At 37.8% G+C, this 22,601-nt stretch overlaps 4 protein-coding genes and 1 pseudogene across 4 annotated transcripts; 3 read left to right on the forward strand and 2 right to left on the reverse strand.

Moving 5' to 3' along the window:
• Positions 1-1,645: 1,645 nt before the first annotated feature.
• LOC126788495 (uncharacterized) lies at positions 1,646-5,375 on the reverse strand. The gene is made up of 6 exons (XM_050514490.1): positions 5,259-5,375; positions 5,029-5,122; positions 4,852-4,949; positions 4,588-4,687; positions 2,897-3,079; positions 1,646-1,931 (listed from the first exon to the last, which is right to left on the reverse strand). Exons 2-6 carry the CDS (start codon positions 5,083-5,085, stop codon positions 1,809-1,811), a joined length of 561 nt encoding a protein of 186 aa, XP_050370447.1. The 5' UTR covers positions 5,086-5,122; positions 5,259-5,375; the 3' UTR covers positions 1,646-1,808.
• Positions 5,376-6,296: 921 nt separating this feature from the next.
• On the reverse strand, positions 6,297-8,510 carry LOC126788492 (polyubiquitin 11-like; annotated as a pseudogene).
• A 1,494-nt stretch (positions 8,511-10,004) lies between these two features.
• LOC126788496 (protein translation factor SUI1 homolog) lies at positions 10,005-13,067 on the forward strand. Its single transcript, XM_050514492.1, has 5 exons — positions 10,005-10,172; positions 10,558-10,639; positions 12,276-12,481; positions 12,567-12,620; positions 12,780-13,067. The coding sequence occupies exons 2-5, from the start codon at positions 10,603-10,605 to the stop codon at positions 12,822-12,824; spliced, it is 342 nt and encodes a 113-aa protein (XP_050370449.1). The 5' UTR covers positions 10,005-10,172; positions 10,558-10,602; the 3' UTR covers positions 12,825-13,067.
• A 1,260-nt stretch (positions 13,068-14,327) lies between these two features.
• Positions 14,328-17,437, forward strand: LOC126788493 (thiamine thiazole synthase, chloroplastic). The gene is made up of 3 exons (XM_050514488.1): positions 14,328-14,815; positions 15,491-15,979; positions 16,928-17,437. The coding sequence occupies exons 1-3, from the start codon at positions 14,384-14,386 to the stop codon at positions 17,090-17,092; spliced, it is 1,086 nt and encodes a 361-aa protein (XP_050370445.1). The 5' UTR covers positions 14,328-14,383; the 3' UTR covers positions 17,093-17,437.
• Positions 17,438-19,011: 1,574 nt separating this feature from the next.
• Positions 19,012-22,515, forward strand: LOC126787695 (DDRGK domain-containing protein 1). The gene is made up of 9 exons (XM_050513593.1): positions 19,012-19,066; positions 19,142-19,274; positions 19,393-19,507; positions 19,935-20,041; positions 20,357-20,458; positions 20,543-20,704; positions 21,222-21,278; positions 21,866-21,902; positions 22,018-22,515. The coding sequence occupies exons 2-9, from the start codon at positions 19,161-19,163 to the stop codon at positions 22,221-22,223; spliced, it is 900 nt and encodes a 299-aa protein (XP_050369550.1). The 5' UTR covers positions 19,012-19,066; positions 19,142-19,160; the 3' UTR covers positions 22,224-22,515.
• The last annotated feature ends 86 nt before the right edge of the window (positions 22,516-22,601 follow it).

The raw sequence follows: 22,601 nt of genomic DNA on the forward strand, positions 1-22,601 counted from the left end.
AACTGTGAAGACCACATGTCCAAGGATCGACTTGCATCATCACCATTTCTCCAAACAACACCAAAAAGAATATTGCAACTGTGTCAGCCGCCGTAGCATCTTTAACATGCAGAGAGAGAGAGAGAGAGTGTGTGTGTACTTAAGGCTATCCTTCAGTGGTGGCATCAACAGTATATCTGCAGACATCCCTTGTAGATAAGTGTTAGGTCTCCCCCAAAAGTAGAAAGTAGAAACTTTTTAAACTTACTATTTTAAATTGGGTTTATCTGGATTCCATATAGAAGTCGGCAAGCGAGTACATATAGAAGAAGCCGGAATCAGAAATAACTACTTAATTGGAGCACGTGCTTTATTTGCCATTGGTCCGTTTTGATTCTTTTGAAGGTGATGGATGCATAGATGGTCTTTTTGATAGATAAAAATATTTTTGTGATAACGTTACCGGAACAAGTCAGTAAGATATTTTTGATAGATAAAGATAATACGAGTTGATGTGAGGATCGTAAGACATTGTTGTGATAACATTACCGGAACTTTCTTTGAGATTACTTTGGATACAATGTATTTCCATATGTATCATTGCAACACATCAACCAGTGATTTCAAAGAAGTGAGAGCTCAACTGCAAGAATTAATGGGTTGATAACTTAGTTAAGTACGATTGTGACCACCAGAATTTGATTCTGGCCGATACTAAAATTATCCAAGTGTTGGAGAGATTGGGTTGGTACTTGGTAGGACAATCGTGAAATGAATTGTAAGAACAAGATTTATATCAACTAGAAAGAAGATAAACAATAGAAGAAAAATTGAACCAAAAGCAAATGAGGATTGATATGGTTTTGGTTTCAGTTGGCTTAAAACCGATCCGATCTAGATGTATGCGACCATGTTTTAAATGAATAAAGCACGACAATCTTACATGAGGGCATCCACAATAAGATCTAAAGCATTAGCAACCATTCTACATGCTACCATACTATCTTGCCTTGGAGAAAACTTGATACTAACACCATTGTCAAACTGGAAGCAGTTAGAGCTTCGACATGTTTTTAGAGAAGTTAACTTTGTTGCTGATGTTCTAACTTATCTAGGTCATTCCTCGCCGGCTTGTTGAATTGAGAAAGTTCCTAAGGAGGCCTCTAGAACTTTGCTATTTGATATTGTAAACTCTAGTTGCTCTAGGAGTTTCAAGTTTTAATTCAATTTCCTCTTTAAAAAAAAAACTGGAAGCAGTTAGGTATGGTATCAGCATGTGAAGTCTCTGAGGCTCACAATGTCACCATGGAGAGTGATTATTTGGTAATGACAATGATCTTACTTTATGATTCTGAGACTCATAATATCCCCTCTGCACTGCACCTTCAATACCACATCTGCTTACGGTTCCGAGTGCAATGCAGAGGTGACAAAATTCAACCTCCTACCCCTCCGTGCTGAATAGATGGTAGGAGCGCACCATTTGTAGTAGCGACCTGCTGTTAATGACTGTTAGTTGAGTTTCCCACAGTTTATCATTGTTGTCTCTGTCTAACATATAGAGCAAGTCGCTAAGAAATGGGATTTAAACGTACCCACAATATTGATGCAGTTATTTGGGCCAACACAAGTAGATACCGTCTTTTCTAATTACCAACCATAGACAAGAAGGAAAGGCTCAGAATGGATAAATGGAAGGTGTAGTGACTAACAAAATTAAGTTATCTATCTAACGTCGAGCACAAATGTGTACGAAAAAGAGGGAAAAGCTGTAACAATTCAGGGAATTAAGAGGGTGAAAGATCACAACAGTGTACATATGACATGATTTACTCGTCATCTTTGTAGGGGTACTCCTCTGGAACTTGCTTCAGGAGTTTAACTTGCAACTCAAATGCATCATCACCTCTAAGCATATCCCGGATCCAGGTGATTTCAGTTTTCATTGATACCTGAAAATGGACATACGTAGCAGAACAAAATTATAAGAAAAAAAGAAAAAGCAAGATGTGTACTCCCCACCATAACATAACATTTAGCCGTCCACCAGACTCTTAACTTTTTTCTTTTCCAGTTTTCAAAGAACCCCCCATCAGAATTTACCTTCACCATATGTAAATTCCCCCTCAAGCTACAGTTTTAAAGAAAAGGTCCTTTTGAATGCTACAAGGGTTGATAAGAGAATAGAAAGTAGATATTATTCCTCAGCAAATAGGAAAAACTTTCAATCCTTCCAAGTATAAGAAATACTTATTTCTATTATTTGAGACTGGATACCAATTATATGATTCGCAAGTTGAGGCATTGAAGAGTCAGGTGATCTGAATTACAAGATACTACACGTGATAAGAACCCTATTATTTTTTTAATTGGTTTTTGCTTGAAGGAGAAAGTACTCATAGTGGCATCAAAGGCTTGATGGAGAGTTCGGAAAAAAATAATTGAAAATGCCATTGACAAAGACCACAGGTAGATGTCAAGTTCTACGGATGTTAGGTTGGAATTTTACGGAGGTGGTGGATTGAACACGAACTAATAATTCTGGCTGGTGATTACACACCCAATAGTATGCATGACCAGTAGGACATCTGGTGCTCCTGCAATTTACTGAAAACTATTTGCTGAAGCTAAATGATCAATGTGATCAATTTGTGTAAGCAAGAAAACTACTGCAAGATTTTGCTATGTGAGCTAGCTGCTAGTTTCCTTATGCTTGCTACGGACCTATATATATTCATATGATACCAATTGAAACCCAAAGTGATGTCCAATTAACCAATGAGCTACTTACTAGTACAAGGACAGTTTCCTTTGATATAGACATATAACCACTGATTAATAAGCTCAAGGAAGAAATTGATATACAGTGAACATGTGGAAAGTTCAAGCAGTAAATAGGGTTATCAGTACAACTCACCATTTCTAAGGCACCTCTTACAACTCCACTTAAGATGTTGCAATAGTACAATCCTTGACAAGTATCTGGAAGCTCAACAAAGTCAACCAGAGGATTGTCTTCCAGAACAATACTGCAGCATGTTCCATCAGTATCCCAATTTGTAACAGATGCTGTGACCCCCAAGAACATTTTGAAGCCAATCTGAACCAAAGGGTTGAAGGAGTTAAAATGTAATACAGAGGCCTACCCCAAAATATGCATGTAGGCAGTAAAAACATATGACATTAATAAATAATCAAATAAATATGAAGATAATGTATTGGATCTATGAAAGCGATACGGCAAAGACAATGTATTTACTAACACAGGAGATCCAAAATACAGTGAAATTGGAACCAGACACTGCTGCCCATCATAGAAACAAGGAAAGAAAAACTCTGCCATGATCTTATATCAATTTTCCCATCACAACGGAGTATCAAACCTGAACTCCTTCATCAGCACACAGCATTTATCTGTCACTCCGTCAGGTACTAGCATCTTGTAATTGTCAACTCTCCAGGAACTTTCAATCCAACCAAATATCTTTACGTATGATATGTCTAAGAAAGACCTTTCTCACGATATGTAAAGGAATTTGAAGATGGAAAAATATGATACAAACTTTGTAATCAAGCAGTATATTTCAACTTCAGCATCACCTTAGCTTACACATACTACGGCGTGAGAGTTTGTAATATGTAATTAATTATATAGATGAGTGAGCCACAACTCTTTTGGTTAACACGCAAGTGCGAGACCCAAAAGGGTCCTAGAGATCACCATTGGAAGTTGTGCACATCACCTATCACTCTATCAGGAAGTAGGAATCCAAGTGGTCATTCTCATAAAATTTAACCTAGCCCCTAGAGGGCTGATGTGCAGGTTTGTTTCTTCATAAACTTACCAATCTACCTTAACACCATGCTGAAACACTGGATAGAGCAGTTATCAGGAAGGAAAACTGCCAATTATATACTCAAATCAAGACTTCCTCACACAGATTAAATAATGGATTTGGTTCAGATCATAAGGATGTTCTTTCAGAAGTGCTCAGTTCTGAAACATTGTTTTCTGCAACATCTATGCGAGACTCAAAACATGGGGTTAGAAATGAACCCACTTTCCCACCCAGAAAAGATGGTACCAAAAGAGGGTGAGGTAAGAAGAGTATCTGCCAACCATACTTGGTCAGCAAGCTCTTTTCTTATGCCCACTAATATACTTTTATCATTTCACCCCCTAAAATGAGTTCAAAACCCCAATAATTTGCTTTCTTTCACGATTGGTTGACAAAACTGCAGCCCGGTAGCTTGACATGAAAACTAAACTAGCTACGAGGGGAATCGCAAAGCATAACCATTTATTCACTATATCCACACTAGCCCCACTATTCACTAATATCACGGCTGGCAATCTCAAGCAGAGGAACAACACAATGGGTAGTCTAAATAGTGATTAATGTTTAGGGGAAAATGGTGATATCAATTGGTTGACATAACTATGCTTGGCATCTTAGAAATGAAACAGAAGGCACAGGTGATAGACTGGACTTAATGGAGTTAGACTTCTTGTAACAAAAGACAAAGCACAAACAAAAATAGTGACCAATTGAGCATCAGGATATTTTTGCTATCGAAAAAAAACCAGATAGATAGTAAAAGACAAACCTTTGCAATCACTTCAGCAGTCTCTTTGAAGTCGACGCACCTGGAGAGATTAGACTTTGCTAGAAACTCATCGATCAGCCGAATCCCAATGTTATATCCCCTGAAACAATAACTTCATCAGCTGAACAGAACAACAGGCAAAGCTACTTCAACATCAGACAACATTGTACACACAAATCAATCAAGTATCATCAACATAACGGCATTTTCGATTCTAATCAAGCAAATGCAAAAACCAAGCAGCCACTCAAAAAGGGAAATTACATCTGATCAAGCTGCTTGTTAACCTCCTCAACCTCCTCGAGATCAGTGAGCAGCTGCCGCACAACGGCGCCATAGGTCAACGTAAATAGCTCCGCATTCTGCAACCGATTCCAATTTTCAAAGGTCAAAAATGGCGAAAACAAACCCTAAATTCAGCGACGAGAGCAGTCGGCTTACCACGCGCTCGATGTTGGCGAAGATTGCATCGCCGGATCGGGGGCCAACAGGAGGCATGGCGATCCGAGCTCGACGGTGAGAGCTTCACTGGTTTCTGCGTGGAGTGAACAGAATTATCAGTCGTCAATTTTACAGTATTTGAGCTTCAACGGTTTGAAATTAAAGAATTGGTGATCTGAATGAGGGAAGAGATAGTGTTGAGAGAAGAGACATGAAAGGAGTGAGCTCACCGGAGATGGAGGGATCGGAGTTGAGAGGGATCAGTCGGAGAAAGAATGAAAGACTGGGGAGAGAAGCAGTTTAGAGCGAAAGACCTTGTGTGAGAATTGGGATAGGCTGTGTTTTTGCTGCTACCTTGTATTTACTTTGATCCAATCATGTACATCCGTTACAAATCAATACCACTTTTTTCAAAATTATATATATATATTTTTTTTTTTAAAAAAAATAACACCACATTTCGATAACGGAACTAAATTTGTCGTCAACCTCTATCATGCACATCTCTATCATGTCCACCACATACCCACCACTCTAAGTAAATGTCAAGTGTTTTTTTTTTCTCAACAAATTTATAACTATCGTATTATAAAAAACATTTAGCATCTATTTAAAGTTATGGGTATGATAGGGTATGCGACAAATTTATTTACTTCAAGAACTCAGTTGAAACATTAAACCCCCAACACATCCTAATTAATCAAAGCGGGATAGACTTGAGGAAAGCTTTAAAACTTTAACACATCCCAATCTAAGCGAGATATAGTTGAAAGCTTTAAGAGCTGCTGTAGGTAGAGAGTCCAGCCAACATCCTAATCTAAGTCGTTCTTCCTTTCAATCTGGTAGTGATAGTTTAGTAGCTTTATGATAAAAAAATCTTTCCTCAATTAAAAAAAAGGGTAAAAAATATAATAGATGACAGCATAATGAAAATATATAGTTCGAAGTGCGAAACTATAGTGTGGATCAAATGATCGATTCCAAGATTTCTGTAAATTGTTGACACCAATTGTGCTTTTGAAATTTTGATGCGCTCCGAAGTAGTTTGAGTCGTCTGAAGATAGTGCACTGTATCGATAGACCCTGAATTTGACATGAACAAATATATTGATAGACCACTTGAACAGATAAACCCCCGACAAAAAATGACCAACAAAACCGAGAACTCTGTCCTCTTGCTACATGAAGCTGTAACAGAACATATAAAGAGATAGCCCATTAAACCTTCCACCCTCCATTCAAACAAGCACAGAGACAAATAGATCATATGATGTAAACACATCTTTATTAATAATAAAGAGTTAAGCAAAAGCAACTACGTCCAAGCCATCCATAGGCATTTTAAAAAGTGCCAAATCAGAAAAGAGTACATAACCAAATTTAGTTGATATCAGACAAGGATGGTAATAATAGGCATCGTTCAGAATTCAGAAACCGAGAATTCAGAGACCACCACGGAGGCGAAGGACAAGGTGAAGAGTGGACTCCTTCTGAATGTTGTAATCTGCAAGAGTCCTCCCATCCTCTAGCTGCTTTCCTGCGAATATGAGCCTCTGCTGGTCCGGAGGGATTCCCTCCTTGTCCTGAATCTTCGCTTTCACATTGTCAATCGTATCTGAACTCTCAACCTCCAACGTTATGGTCTTCCCTGTAAGAGTTTTGACAAAGATCTGCATACCACCCCGCAGACGAAGCACCAAGTGCAGAGTGGACTCCTTTTGAATATTGTAGTCGGCAAGTGTTCTTCCATCCTCTAGCTGCTTTCCTGCGAATATGAGCCTCTGCTGGTCCGGAGGGATTCCCTCCTTGTCCTGAATCTTCGCTTTCACATTGTCAATCGTATCTGAACTCTCAACCTCCAACGTTATGGTCTTCCCTGTAAGAGTTTTGACAAAGATCTGCATACCACCCCGCAGACGAAGCACCAAGTGCAGAGTGGACTCCTTTTGAATATTGTAGTCGGCAAGTGTTCTTCCATCCTCTAGCTGCTTACCTGCAAAGATGAGCCTCTGCTGGTCTGGAGGAATGCCCTCCTTGTCCTGAATCTTTGCCTTAACATTATCAATTGTATCTGAACTTTCAACCTCCAAGGTGATAGTCTTTCCAGTGAGGGTTTTGACAAAGATTTGCATGCCACCACGCAGACGAAGCACTAAATGAAGGGTGGACTCCTTTTGAATATTGTAATCAGCTAGGGTGCGGCCATCCTCAAGCTGCTTACCAGCAAATATGAGTCTCTGCTGGTCTGGTGGAATACCCTCTTTGTCTTGGATCTTTGCCTTTACGTTATCAATGGTGTCAGAACTCTCAACCTCCAAGGTTATGGTTTTCCCAGTGAGAGTCTTCACAAAGATTTGCATGCCACCGCGGAGTCTGAGCACCAAGTGAAGAGTGGATTCCTTTTGGATATTGTAATCAGCAAGGGTGCGTCCATCCTCAAGCTGTTTGCCAGCAAAAATCAACCTTTGCTGGTCCGGAGGGATGCCTTCCTTGTCTTGGATTTTGGCTTTGACATTGTCAATGGTGTCAGAGCTTTCAACCTCAAGGGTTATGGTCTTGCCAGTAAGAGTCTTAACGAAGATCTGCATCTGTTCTCACAGATAACAAAGAGAGAGAAAAATCAAATGATATTCCAACTAACAAGCTGGAGAACAAAAAAGAGAATTGACAGAATCAAATTTTGTTTCATGCAAGATTGGCAATTCTATATAAAGACAAACCAAACACCAATTCTATACATGAAACACATCTCAGAAACAAAATCACACATAAATTTGAGGACAATAAGCTCAAAGTTCAAAATAGAGAGCGAAATTGACTGTTACTTCTTGGAATTAATGCAAAACATAGAACAAGTGCTAACATCAGCCAAGATCTCAGTGTTTAATCAGATAAATTATCTCAGAACATATATTCACTAACAACCGTAAGGACCTGAATCAGAAAAGACATAAAAGCCAACTGGAGTTGCACATGCATAACACACCCGTACATCAAATTTGTTAGGATGTATTCCAAGCTATAAGACACAACAAAATGGACCGAATAAATCAAAAGCAGCCATTGATAGCTATTATGCTCATACATATAAAAAGATTTGAGTTCCAAAACCCTAATAGGATTAGTAATTTCATACACAATCGATCTATCAAACAAAAACAATTGCAAACTACTTTATACGAACCCTAGATTAAATTTCGGAATTTAATTTCAGAATCAAGCACGAGCAGTCTTGGTGCCCAATCGGAGTATTAAACTAGTTAAATCAGAAAAGTATTCGTATTCATACAGATCGGAAACTATTAACAAACACAATCTAAATACAAAACGAAAAGATCAGAGAGACGAACCTTGATGATCGGAGAGTGTCGTTCTTCCAAGTTGAAGAGCTGCTTTCTATCTGAATTCTGAACGACGAGGCGTCGATTGAGAAGAGGGGAACCTTCATATATATGGCCAGTGGTCCGCTTAATCACGGAACATTAAAGAATGATACCACTGGGCGTTCGCCAAGTGTTATTATTTATTGTTTTTCTTCTTTGTTTTTGAGAATGAAACTAACTAATTGTATTAGATTAGGATTTTATTTATTTATTTGGAAAACAAAAGGAAGAAGATGATAATCAGGATTTATACAATGCAATTTCTAGGGCAAAAGGAGATTCTTGGTAACCAATTAAAGGAAACAATCTCAAGAGAGGACCCTTTGTGGCAAATTGGCAATGCCAATCATGGCATCCATAACCATAATTAAACCCTATCATCACGATTGCAAACACCAAAATTGCGACCTTTTTTTTTGCAAATAAACGGGTGTAAAGTTCCTTCTTTTCTAAATTTATGGTTATACCTTATATATTCACAATATGTGACTACTAATTGAGTTGAGTCGCTACGAAATAGAAAATAGATCAGTGATGATGTAGTTGATAAGGATCTTGAAGTCACATTGACACATTCTTCTGAAAATTTGTTGAAATTATTTCATAAGCATTAGAAAGTCACGGTTCATGAAGACCGAGACTTCACCAAATATTTTGAGCTTGTCAATAAATAACATAGTACAATTGAAGAATATGAACATACGATGACCATTTTGTATTGGATCCATTTTGGTATTTGTGCAAGTTACAAGTAATGACAGTATTTTTAACATTTTGATAAAAGAAATAAAACTGTGGACTGATACATTACCTAGAATTACAATATATGGTCCGTCAAGAACACGACAATGAGCTATTAGTCTATTACTGATGCAAATGATTGAATGACGCGTAAATTAAGTAACAGAATCCTAAATATCGAGATTAGCTTCGTCCTAGACGTATTATTATGGATTCACTTGAGACGAAATTACCACTATTTCCTCGTAAGTTTCTCAAATCATTCATCATCATTACTAATTGTTATGATAAAAGTATATATAAGCGTAAATATTACTCTTGTGTGAGGTGTATAGTTTTTCCTCAGGGCCCGCCCTGAGGGAGGGCAGGTGCACATGTACTGGGCCCATGAAAATTAATTAAAATGTTTGGTGTAAAAATGTCCATTTTTTATAAGAATTTAGTGTAAAATTGCCTATTTTTTTCAGAATCTGGACAATTTACAGGCCCATTTTTTTTCCCGCATTAGGCCTTGAATCTCTCGGAGCCGGCCCTGTTTTTCCTTAATACCGTTTTACAATATCAAAATATTCCAAGCTGACAGAACAACTGGACTGATGGTGCTAGACACCTTCCTCATCCTCAAAGCCATGGATGGTGCTAGTCACTGTTGGAGCATCCTTTCATTTTCAGATTGAGATTGAAACCTTTTTTTCTCCGTGTTATTAGATTCTTCTCCTTTCCATTTTATTCTGACCAAAAATATCTTTGCTCTGGTGTTCTCGGATCCGGGCCCAATTGCGGGTCGGGCAAGTCATACCATACGTATCCGACCCCTGACCTATCCCAAGTATGAAATAATTATTTAATACCCATATAATATCCTTCTCTGGCTAAGTTCCAATTCACTTTCTCTCTTCCAACCTTCCGAAGCGCAGAGACAGACACAGAGAGAAGGTCCTTAGAGTTCACAATCTGATCTTTGGGGTTTGCAAACTCAACTCCGACTCGTCAATTACAAAACCCTTATTATCCGATCAGGTACTTTCAAACCCCCTATCTGATTTCCTCGATCTTCTCTGTTTTATGGCTGGTTTTTTTTGCTCTGAATTTTAGTAGCTTTTTGAATCTTGAATCGTAGTTTCGTTTTTATGAATTTTGATTTATGTGATATTGTATTTTATATCTTCTTGTTTGTTATTTTTAATCTAATAAATCAGTAAAAGAATTATGTTTGATTTGATATGAATTTGACAATTGATGCCTTTTCTTTTGTGTTCTTGGCTGATCTGCGGTTTGGTTAATTATGGCTGTAAATTCATGGCTAGATATCGGATTGAGCTATGAATTTGTGTTTATTTGATCAAAAGTTATCCTCTTGAATTTTCATTTGCTGATTTGAATCTTCTTGATTAATTTGTTCCAGGTCTTGAGCTCTCTGGTTAGCAGTCCCGAACAGCAGCCAATTTTCATGTCTGAGCTCGACGTCCAGATTCCTACTGCCTTTGGTATGTTTTGTGTTGCTCTTGAGTCGCTTTTGTGGTTACGGTCTTGCGAGGATAGTTGCGGTTTTGTATGTGAATTTATTGTTGGATGTTTGCTTCATAGCTTTGGTCGTAGTGTTCTAGTTTAGTCTGAACAATTGGATGGCTAGATGCTTGATGGGGATCAATTTTAGGTGCCATTATATAAGTCTTGCACGAGTCGGTAGATCTCAATTTTGGTCATTTGGGCTTTGAAGACTATCAATGGACACAAATGATATAGAAGATGTACCAACTCGTTCTTGAAAAATGTGATAATTTTGATTGGTTTATTATTGTCATGGATGGCTGCGGCCTCATTTGTTGGAGCATGCAAAAAATGAAATGAATTCAACCTTGAACTAGTATATGGACTTCTTACTGGTCGACCATTTGGTGTCTCAAAATTTAGGCATTTAGGGTATATCTCACCTGGCTATGTTATTGCTCAGCCACTCTGTTACTAGTTTATTAGCGTCACATTATAATTATTAGGCCCATTAGGCTTGGAGCGAATACATAACTTTACCATGTCATAAAATTTGGTAATTACCTGTTTAAATCAGTGGTCGTCATGCTTCCTTTGTTTTTAACCAGGCTCTGTATTTTTCAATCTTAAATTGGCCATGAGGGTTAAAGTAGTCTTCATCTAAACAACTAATTCAAACCTACTGAGGCCAGGACCGGGGTTTGGTTGGTTCACTTGCAACCCCCTTATTCGGTTGGTGTTGGGTACTCTCATATAGGCAAACATAATTAAACCTCTTTAGAGTGTAGACCATACTATCTACTTTCAAATCCTGTTTAATTCATTTGGATTCTTGAGCTGGTTTTAATTGATCTGTTCTCTGAAGTGTACCTGATGTAGGAGCACAGGATGATAGGAACTAGATGTTAGGATAGAAGGAAACTAGATAGAAGATAGAGGATTTAGGAGAGAGGATCTCTTAAGAAGAGAGACCAGAAAGAGAATAGGGAGATGGGAGAACAAGAGAAGAACATAACTCAGAGGCTAAGGAATCAATATTCTCAATATTCAAATCTAGCCTTTAACTCAATACAAAGCTCCTACTTATAAGAACTATAACTAGTGCTAAATCAGATAGGAAAATAACTCCTAATACTACTAAATAACCTATTTAATCAAAGTGAACATTAAATCCTGGAACATAAAACATTCCTAGAATTATCTAGGAATTCTGCATCAGTACCTCTTGGCTTTTGTGTATAACTATTAATCTCTTTTGAACACAAATTGTTAGCATCTATTATTTTTGCCCTTATTTTTGTTCATTGTTTCATGTTCTTCCCCATCAGTGACCGCATGTTTAAAGAAATATTGCAAATGCTACAAGGAATTTTAATGCTACTGGTTCCGGTTACGCTCTAAGAGTGATGGACTTGTTTGTCTCTTATATTGAGAACCTCACATCATTTTCTTTTTCTACATGGGGTTAAATTTCTGGACAACTGAGTTTTAAATGCATAAACTTGTGAAATTTCAGCAGCATCTATTTTGATTTTTAGATTTCTTGATAAATGCAATTATATAGCTGTGCTGGTCTCTTCCATTTTCTTTCGTGGCTTTTATAAATCTAATGGACATCTATATTATGTTCAGATCCCTTTGCTGAGGCAAATGCTGAGGACTCAGGTGCTGGGACAAAAGAGTATGTGCACATCCGTGTACAGCAACGGAACGGAAGAAAAAGCCTGACAACTGTGCAGGGACTGAAGAAGGATTTCAGCTACAACAAGATACTCAAGGACCTCAAGAAGGAGTTTTGCTGCAATGGTACTGTAGTCCAGGACCCCGAACTAGGGCAGGTGTGTGTTCAATGTTAAAAGTTAACAATTTTTTTTTCTTTTATTATTCTCTAGTATTTATGTATATTGTGTTTTCTGTCTACAGGTCATTCAACTTCAAGGTGATCAGCGAAAGAACGTATCTGCCTTCCTAGTCACGGTATGGATGCACTTTCTTTGAATGTGTCAAGGATTTTATATTATTTTTTGGACAAGAAAATGTTTCAAGGAGTTGAACATCTGAGCTCTATCAGGTTGTGTTACATTGCTAATAATTTGGAGGAGTCTTGATTTTTATTCTTAATCTCTTTTTCTACAGGCCGGCATTGTAAAGAAAGACAACATCAAAATTCATGGTTTCTGAGGTCTGCACCAGCAACTGAAGTATCGGAATATTACATCTCCCTGTACCCTCCGGTGCAGGTCATGTTATGTGCTTAGTTATCCGAATAGTATATCATCTGTGAGTCTGCTATGTGTATTGGGTGTGTGGCGATTTGAACTTTGAAGCAACTCTGTTATGTGGACGCATGGAAACAACTTATGTATCTTCATTTCAGCTGCAATTTCAATTACAATAAAGATGTTCTTCTGAGGGTTTGTTGTATTATCATCTCTTATTTCTTTTACTTTTATTTGCATTTTCCTTAATAAAAGTATAAGAGAGGATTGATAGGGGCAGTCAAACTTGTAGTCTGGGCCGAACATGTCGCGTGACTTTCTGCATTGTGCTAGTTCCTGACTTCCCGCTGAGTTCAGTCCTCGCCTGTTTATATTGGCTCTCCGGCTAGCTCATGCCGAGCTCCGTTCTCCCTCGGGCTCTGCTGTGAACGATAAATGTTGACGTCTGAAATTCCTGGATTTGGAATTTTCACTTTTTCGGGTCCGAGCAGAATCGTCGACGCCGATCCTCCCTAGGCGGCGAAGATATTATTTTAAAGTCTGACGGTTTGAGTGATAGTGACAAAAAAGGGGTCTGTAGAAGACGTTATTGCGTGTGGGGCCCTAAGTATGAAAAGATCGGGAACTCGTGACAGTGAAGTACACTCTGTACTGCTTCATGTGTGCCACTTGCTTGCACTTGCAGTAGAGATGGATAACTATTCAAGAAGGCCATCTTATGAAGTCACGTGACCGAGGGCCGTATATACTCCTGGTATATATATTACTTGCGATTTGAAAAAGACTTCAATGACATAACGCTTTAACAAATATTATTCAATTATTGATTGGTGTCATGATATAAGTATTATAACATTATATATAAATATTAAGTAAAAAATGCTTACAAACTAGAAAGTGAAATGCAAATAATTATCGTTGAATTTGAGGCGATAATAGAGCATTGTCTCTCGTGTTTTGAAAGACTTCTTCACCATCGTTATGACACTATTAGACGTGACCACAAATCCAAATCTCCTGTCCCTGATTAAAAGGTACTACTTTCAAATAGTGCTTGAAACCCTTATATATTCTAATCTTGATATGATGTACACCACCTATTTTCATCAAAGATTGATGAAAATATCACTAGTATGATGAAGATGAACACCTAATGAATTCCTTTGATATAGTGCTGCCATACTCACAAAATCAAATGTGGTTCATTTATCTTTTGCCAATAAAATCTACTACACTTGTTGAGATATGAATTTACTCGTATTATTTAAAGTGAGAAAAAGAAAAATATTCCCAAATTTTGCACTCGTCACATAAACCCTATACGGATACACGAAAAGTTTTAATTTTTTATTTTTGTTCATTTTGAGAAAGAAATACGCAGCAACAAATTCTAGATCCTTCATATCCTATCCCCTTCCATTTTACACCTCTCCCCTCCACCATAAATAACACTCCACCTCTCCACTCTCTCCCTCACTCTCATCTCCAAATCCCCTCAAATCTCTCTCTTCTCTACCAAAAATGGCATCCATGGCTTCCACACTCGCCGCCTCCTCCCTCTCCGCCAAGCTCCAGAAGCCATCTCTCCTCGACTCCTCCTCCTCCTTCCACGGCACCCCCCTCGCCCGCGTCCAGCCCCTCAAGGCCGCGTCCTCATCCAACGGCCACCATGCTCTCTCCATCTCCGCCTCCTCCACCAGCGCCTACGATCTCTCCAACTTCAAATTCGAGCCCATCAAGGAGTCCATCGTCTCCCGCGAGATGACCCGCCGTTACATGACTGACATGATCACCTACGCCGAGACCGACGTCGTCGTCGTCGGCGCCGGCTCCGCCGGACTCTCGTGCGCGTACGAGCTCAGCAAGAACCCTGATGTGCAGGTGGCGATCATTGAGCAGTCCGTCAGCCCCGGCGGCGGCGCGTGGCTCGGTGGCCAGCTCTTCTCCGCCATGGTATTGTGACGTTCTCCCTTTTAATATGGAAATCTGGACCTGACACGTGTTTGCATGCCCGTTATTAGTAAATTTCCTTTGAATTTAATTATGCTGATGACATTTTCTGTTTTCTCACACATATTTTTGGATATATTATAAATTAAATTTACATGAATAGCTGGAGAAATAAATGATCGATACGTATTTTTATCAGTATGGAGTAAGTCGTTTGTTTATCTGGAAATTTTGGCCTGACATGCATGCCCGTTATTAATAGTTCAATTATGTCGATGATATTTCCTGTTTTCTTCCTGAAATATATATATATATATATATATAATTAACTTAAGATTAGTAGCTGAGAATTCATGTGATAGATATGTATTTTGATCAGCATGGAGTACAAAAAATCCCCTGCAGATCCATATTCAGAATGTATCCATGCAAAAATCAATCAGCTTGATCGTAAGCTCAAAGTGATTACTTTAATTCTTTGTTTTCCACCAAGAAATGATTAAATGAAGTTGAAAAAAAAAACAAGTTCTTAGTTTGTAATAAAAAAAAGTTCTTAATTTTTGTTTTGACACTATTTCTATACTCCAGAATAACTAGTTGTTTTGCTAGCCGAAAGAATTTGATTTTTATAGATTCATTTTAGACTGAATTAGAGGTTCACTGATGTGTTTTAAACAGGTTGTGAGGAAACCAGCACACCACTTCCTCAACGAGTTGGGCATTGACTACGATGAGAAGGATGACTACGTCGTAATCAAGCATGCTGCCCTATTCACCTCGACTATCATGAGCAAGCTCCTTGCACGCCCCAATGTGAAGCTCTTCAACGCTGTAGCTGCTGAGGATTTGATCATCAAGGGTGGGAGAGTTGGCGGTGTTGTCACCAACTGGGCCTTGGTCTCCATGAACCATGATACACAGTCGTGCATGGACCCTAATGTTATGGAAGCCAAGGTGGTGGTTAGCTCATGCGGTCACGATGGCCCCATGGGAGCCACCGGTGTGAAGAGGTTGAGGAGTGTTGGGATGATTAAAAGTGTGCCTGGGATGACGGCCTTGGACATGAATGCAGCTGAGGATGCCATTGTGAAGCTAACCAGGGAAATCGTGCCTGGGATGATTGTTACTGGCATGGAAGTTGCTGAGATTGATGGATCTCCAAGAATGGTAAACTTCTTTTCATGGTTTTGTTTATCTTACTAATACTCTATATGTTGCACAATGGTGGTTAGTACTAAGCTTATTTGTTACTTTCCCGGATATCCTATAATTGATTTCTGGACTGTTTTTTTTTGCTAAACAAAGTACCATCGTCTTTGATGACTTAGATAACTCTACCAGATTGACTATTTTGGTTATATTCTTTTCCTGTTTTCCTCTTTTACCAAACCATTGGTTCTCCAAGAAACAAATTAGAAGCCAAATTGGAAATGATGAGAGATTTGCATGATTTGTTAGTTTAGGGTCATCGAGGAAGTTGCTAAGCTTAAAAATTTGTTACAAGTTCATATATTTTGGGTTATAGGTGGTTTCAGCAATGCGAAAGGTTCTTTTTGTATGCTACAAGTGTCATACAACTTCCATAGTGTATAATCTTAACTATGTGCACTAATCAAATAAGTGTAAATTCACTAATCAATCAGAGTTAAGCTCCCTGACTGTAGTAAGTACTGTTGTGAGTGCTTTGAGAAAGTGGCAATAATGCTCCATCTTTTTTAGTGGTACGGTGACATTTTATGTCTTTCCAATCACATCCTCAATAATTGAAGCTACAGTCCTAAAACCATTGATATGTTTAGCTATTCTAATCAATTTTATTGTAATCTCTTTGTTGAAGAGAGGACATTTCCCACTTGGTTTTGTTTCCCTTTATGTATTATCACTTAGTTATACTTGATTACAAGACATAGACACAGGAGGCCGGCAATTTCTTTCAGGTCTATTCAAATTTTAGCTTAATGGAATAGTGGTCCAAAAGCTTCGTTTTGGCTTTGCCCTGTTTGTTTTTGAAAGGGTTCCATTACTTTTACTTGATTATGATTGTGGTCCTTTGGTGGGGGTGGGGAGTCACTATGACTGGTACTAATTGCATTTCGGGTATTATTGGTATTGCAGGGACCTACTTTTGGCGCTATGATGATCTCAGGGCAAAAGGCAGCCCACTTGGCACTCAAGGCACTCGGACACCCCAACGCTCTTGATGGATCATACGTTGGAGGTATGCACCCAGAGCTGATCTTAGCTGCTGCAGAATCTGCTTCTGAGATTGCAGATGCTTAATTGTGTCGTTGTAGATGATGATGATGCTTCAATAAAACTGGGGAAACAAATCAAGCAGGAACTAGTAGCGATTAGGAGCTAGTAAATGGTGGCCGGTGATGTTGGTGTGTGGATGTGACTGGTAAATTTTGTTAATAATGTTGCGCTTGACCCGACTCCGTTGGAAATGAAAAATCATGAATCCGTAGCATAGCTTGTATTCTATGCTTCTATCCTGTTTGTTTCTTCTTTGGAGATTTCATTTGCTTACTATTTCCTTTGGTTTAAGATGATGTGATGATATTATTTACCTATGGAGTTACATAGTACGAATATATTCACATCTTGGGGGCAGCTGGTGTTCTATTTTATGTGTGCATTTTGGTGCCCATCATTGTTGCAATGAGTAAGTAGAGTAGGCAACCAAAGCTACAGTGGCTTTGTAATCAACAAATAACTCATGGATTTATGGTTGTCGTTGGTTAAGAAAGATACAAACAAATAAGAAGTGTTGTCACTCGTTAAGTGTGAAGTTAGCTTTTTAAGGATTTGAGTTGATGTGAGGTTAGTATTAACTTGAACACAAAGAAGTATTATAGTTTTGACCCTAAAACTTATGTGTAGATGCAAGGAGCGGGATCAAGATTTTGATGCGTTTGATTCAACTATATCCCCAACTCCGTTATTTTAATGTAAATACATATGAACACTAAGATGTCAGTTTTCCACCCTAAGCATTACTTTTTTTCCGATGTGCTATTTTATGCTTATTTAGTAAGCCAATTTGGTAACACTACTTCCTATAATTTTTTTTTAATTCACTAGTAGTAATTTACCAACTTGAGATTTCAAAAATATAAATGAGTTCATCTTAACTAAAACTCAAAAAGGTTGGCGAAATGACCAACACAAAGAATAGGGTAGAGAATTGGCAAAGAATGAAAAAGGAGGGTATAAATTTGTAAAATAAAATAAAAAATTAATGGAGATGCAAGGAGTCGAACCAAGATCGTTCACAAGAAAGCAAATGCTCTACCAATTGAGCTACATCCCCAATGTAATATTATATACTCGTATTATTTATCTAAATTGCACCAATTTTTTGTTTTCAGAATGGTCTATGGCTCTCCAACCTCTCTTACATATAGGGGGGTACATCTATTCACTAGACCTCCTTTGAAATTTTCAAAATAACGTTAGTTATATTATTCTCATATAATTTGATAAATTACTTATTACACCTCTTATTCACTCACTATACCTCTATTCCTTGACTTTTTTTATTTTCTTTTTTTATACTATGTAAACTTATATTCTTCAATCTTTTATGCTACCAAAATCACTAAACCTTCATTATTTGGTCTATTTATTTAAAATAAAGATTATTTGAATCATATTAATCAACTCATGATCAATTATTTGTCAAAAAATTATATGCAGTAAAATACACCTTCATTCTCTATATTTATTCGTTTTTAAAATACGTTTTGCATCTATATATATATATATATTATTTTAATAGTTAGTAGTTGTAATTATATATTTATACCATGTTATATGCTCTCAAACATGTATATTAATTGTAATTTGTGTCACATAAATGATCTTAGATATAGTTTTAGTTTGAATTCTTATTGAATATATAAATTTAATTATGTAGACATATTAGGAAATAAATATTGATAAAGAAACTTATAAATATGACAATATGTTATTTATTGAATTTAATAAAACCTATAAAACTATATTTTTTATACACATATTGTCCTTAATCGTCATTATGTAAAATGATATATATGTAATTTAATAATTCAAAATACATATGAGAAAATTTGGAGATTTATTTAGTAAGAGCCCATATAAATCAAAAAGAAAAAAGAAAAAGAAGACGACGCCGTTTGATCTCAGTTGTCCCCAGTAGTTAAAATTTTCCTGGAAAGATCAAACCCCTTCCAAGACGATCCTCTGCTCTCTCTCTCTCTGCCCGCTTTTAAGGTACGTTCTTAACCCTAATCCTCCGCCTTTCGATTCTCCCTTCTCTTTCCGCCAAGATTCTCATTTTCACGGCAGGACCTGAGATACCAAACCGATGGAGGAAATGCTCGCCGTCATCATCTCCATGCTCCTCGTCCTGTCCTTAATTCCACTCTACCTCTGGAAACGCCGTCACGATTCCCCCAAAGATCACGACGACGAACCTCAGGTCTGATTTTCTTTTCGAAGACCTAGTTTCTATTGCAAATGCGGTTCGTTTTAGTGTTTATGAATGATTTAGTCGGATTTGAATTCTGATTGTAATTTTTGGCGGTTGTTGAGATTAGGTAGCTCAGAGGGAGGCTGTGGTGCGTCCGGCCGGTGGTAATCGGGGGCGGATGCGTAGGCGGCCGGCTGCTGGAGCTAGCACGTCTGCTGCTGCGGCGGCCGCGCCTGTGGAAGGTTTGTGCCTTTCAGTGTGCCTGTGTACTTTTGTTTTGATTGTTGAGTGGTGAAGAGTGAATGTGTGATGTGAATAACGGACCTTGGACTTGTTTTGACTTAGTATGAAGCTCGGTGTTTCCATAGATATCGTTTTGGAATTCATTGTTTGGTGTTGTTTAAAGTCTGTAGTAGATGAATCCTTGTGTAATAAATGTAAAAAGAGGAGTGACTGGCTTGGCCATTCACAAAGAGACTACAAAACTGAGGCAGTGGGACAATAAAGAGGAAGAAGTTGAGTTGCTAGGTGTTTATTTTGAGAATGTGCGTAGTAGAGGTTCATCTCTATTGCACTGGCAAGTTTTCACTTTAAGGAAAGATCTTTCCTTGTGTACTCTGCAATTGTTGAGTATGTGGTATGTATAATTATCTGCGATTCTAAATACAGAGTTTGCTGATGGAAGTGATGAGGATGGTGCCGAGGATGAGACTTATGAGGCCAGGGCTTCAAGGAAAAAGGAAAAGAAGCGTCAAGAGCGGGAAGCACAGCGCCAAGTATTGTTCATTCTTTTACTTCTTTGTTTAAAATATTACTTTCTCTTCCCTGTCCTGATTATTCTTTGTAGTAATTGTATCTGTGCCATGGAAGCCAATATGAAGATGTGATCATAAAATAGAAAACTAATCATGTACAGTTACTTAGTTGTATACAATTCAGAACAAGTCTGGTTACAACGCCCTTTTGTAATCAGATATAAGTTACTGAAACATGCAACATAATATGTGTGATGATCTCCTTTGGTCCTTGATGTACTATGCATTTTGATTTCTATTTTAATTTTTTAACGAGTATGCTTCTTTTGTTTAAAGGCTGAACAAGCTGCACGGGACTCGAGGCAAACAAAACAAGATCGCTATGCTGAAATGAGGAGAAGGAAAGATGAGGAACGTGAGGCACAAGAACGTCAGCTGGTGTGTTGATTTTTCCTGTGCTGCAAATATGATGTGCCTTTGTTTTGTTGGGCTGCTAGTTGAATATATGGTCATTAATTATAGGAAGAAGAAGCCAAGGCTCAGAAGGCCAGGGAGGAGGAAGCTGCTGCATTAGAGTTTGAGAAGTGGAAAGGAGAATTTTCCATAGATGCTGAAGGTACTACGGAGAATGAAGTGCAAGATGGACACCAAGATTTGCTTTCTGATTTTGTGGATTACATAAAGGTAGATTTTGATACTGTATATGCTAACTCTTTTCAAAATTTCTGATCTCTATAATTGTAGCTAGCTCATGGCATCTCTATTGGGTTCACATGAAAACTAGGGGACAAAATTAGTTAACGAGCTGGAATTGTAGTTCGTCTCAATTGTCCGAGATGGTTGAGACAGGGTCAACCCCGTCTAAAGCTTGATTGCTGATCTTTTGTAGTCCTAGCTCAAATTAGGAGAGCCAAGCTCAGATGAGCCTGCTCATTTTTTTTTATTAAACTCGATTGGAGCATAAGCTGATTATGAATAATGAATTAAGCTAAAGAACATGCATAACCGTAATCGACCGATATTTTCCCCTCATGATAGCTCCACTGTTTGTTGATTGTTCACACTTTCAAATTTTCTTTTGTCATTAAAATGATTAAATTACTATTACGTGACATCCTAATCACATGAAGTGATTAGTTGACAAAGTGAGGCTTTTGGGTGGTTATGATTTCTTAATTGTGGAGAACTCTGTCATCTGCAGAAACATAAATGTGTTCCCTTGGAAGATCTTGCTGCTGAATTTAAGTTACGGACACAGGTAATCTCCCTACTTGTTTTTCTTGAATATCATCCAAAATGAACAGTAGATTACATCAGTAAATTGATTCCTAGGGCTGGTGACACTGTAGTCTCGAAATATAAATTACTAAAAAAAGTCTTATTTTCATAATAAATGTCATGGCGATTAATCTCATTGCTTAAGTTGGAACACTCTGTTCAACTTTATGTACAACACCAATTACCCTCATTTCGGTCTGTGTAAATTATGTTGACATCAAAATGGTCTTTCTCTACATTCCATGTCCTACATCCTGCAGTTGCGGTTGAATTTCACTTTTAGTTTGCATGCTTATAAAATCCCTGAATAAATATGTTCATTAAGAGAAACAGCAATTACTTAGAGGTGGAAAGTGTACTGTTGAACTTTTATCTATGAAATAATTAGTCAAGTAATATTGATTCTCATTTTTTAATCAATTAATCAACTGAGTGTCTCTTCAAAGCAACAAGTTATATAACATGCTCTATTGCACATAAAAATTGCCCTATGTTTTCTGAGTCCCCACTATCATTATTTTTGTCTGGTTTGGCTTCCTAATTTTGCAATATATATGCTTTGTGCAGGAATGCATTAACCGAATTAACTCTCTGGAAAGTATGGGTATGTGCAAACATTTCCTCAGAATAGTTTAACACGATTAAAAGTGATCTCCTTCAGAACTGAAAATTGATTCTTTCTCTCTCATTGGAAAAACTTGTGTATTTGTTTGTATTAGGGCGACTTTCTGGTGTCATGGATGATAGAGGGAAATATATATACATCTCCCAAGAAGAGATGCAAGCCGTGGCAGACTATATTAAGCGTCAAGGGAGGGTTAGCATTGCACATCTTGCTAGCAAGTCTAATCAGTTCATCGACTTAGAGCCAAAAGCCCAGTTCGTCGAAGAAATCAGTATTGTGGAAGAGATTGTGGCCACCTGATCTGTTTGATGTACCGTGTACATGTAAAGTACAATTACAATGTAGTGTAATGGTCATTATGTTCACATGGTTAACGTAACATATAGCACAAAGAGGGCCATGAACGTGAGGAGGTAAGTTTTTAGAAGGGCGTATCTTAGAATTCCTATACTGCAGATTTACTGATCGAAAGGGATAATACTGTTTATGTTTAGAAAACCAGATAGCTGACCGTGATTTCTACATCCGGTTTTCTAGGCCTCAGAATGAACATTAGACATTTGACCATCGTGTTAACGTCATGTAATGCCTTCAGTAGCTGTTCCAATCTAGTGTAATGCAGATAATTTATGGGCGGAAATATTTTCTTTCAAACCTGATTGAAACACTGAGTTTAGT

Source organism: Argentina anserina, chromosome 3 (assembly GCF_933775445.1).
Source record: "Argentina anserina chromosome 3, drPotAnse1.1, whole genome shotgun sequence".
Taxonomy (NCBI): Eukaryota; Viridiplantae; Streptophyta; class Magnoliopsida; order Rosales; family Rosaceae; genus Argentina; species Argentina anserina.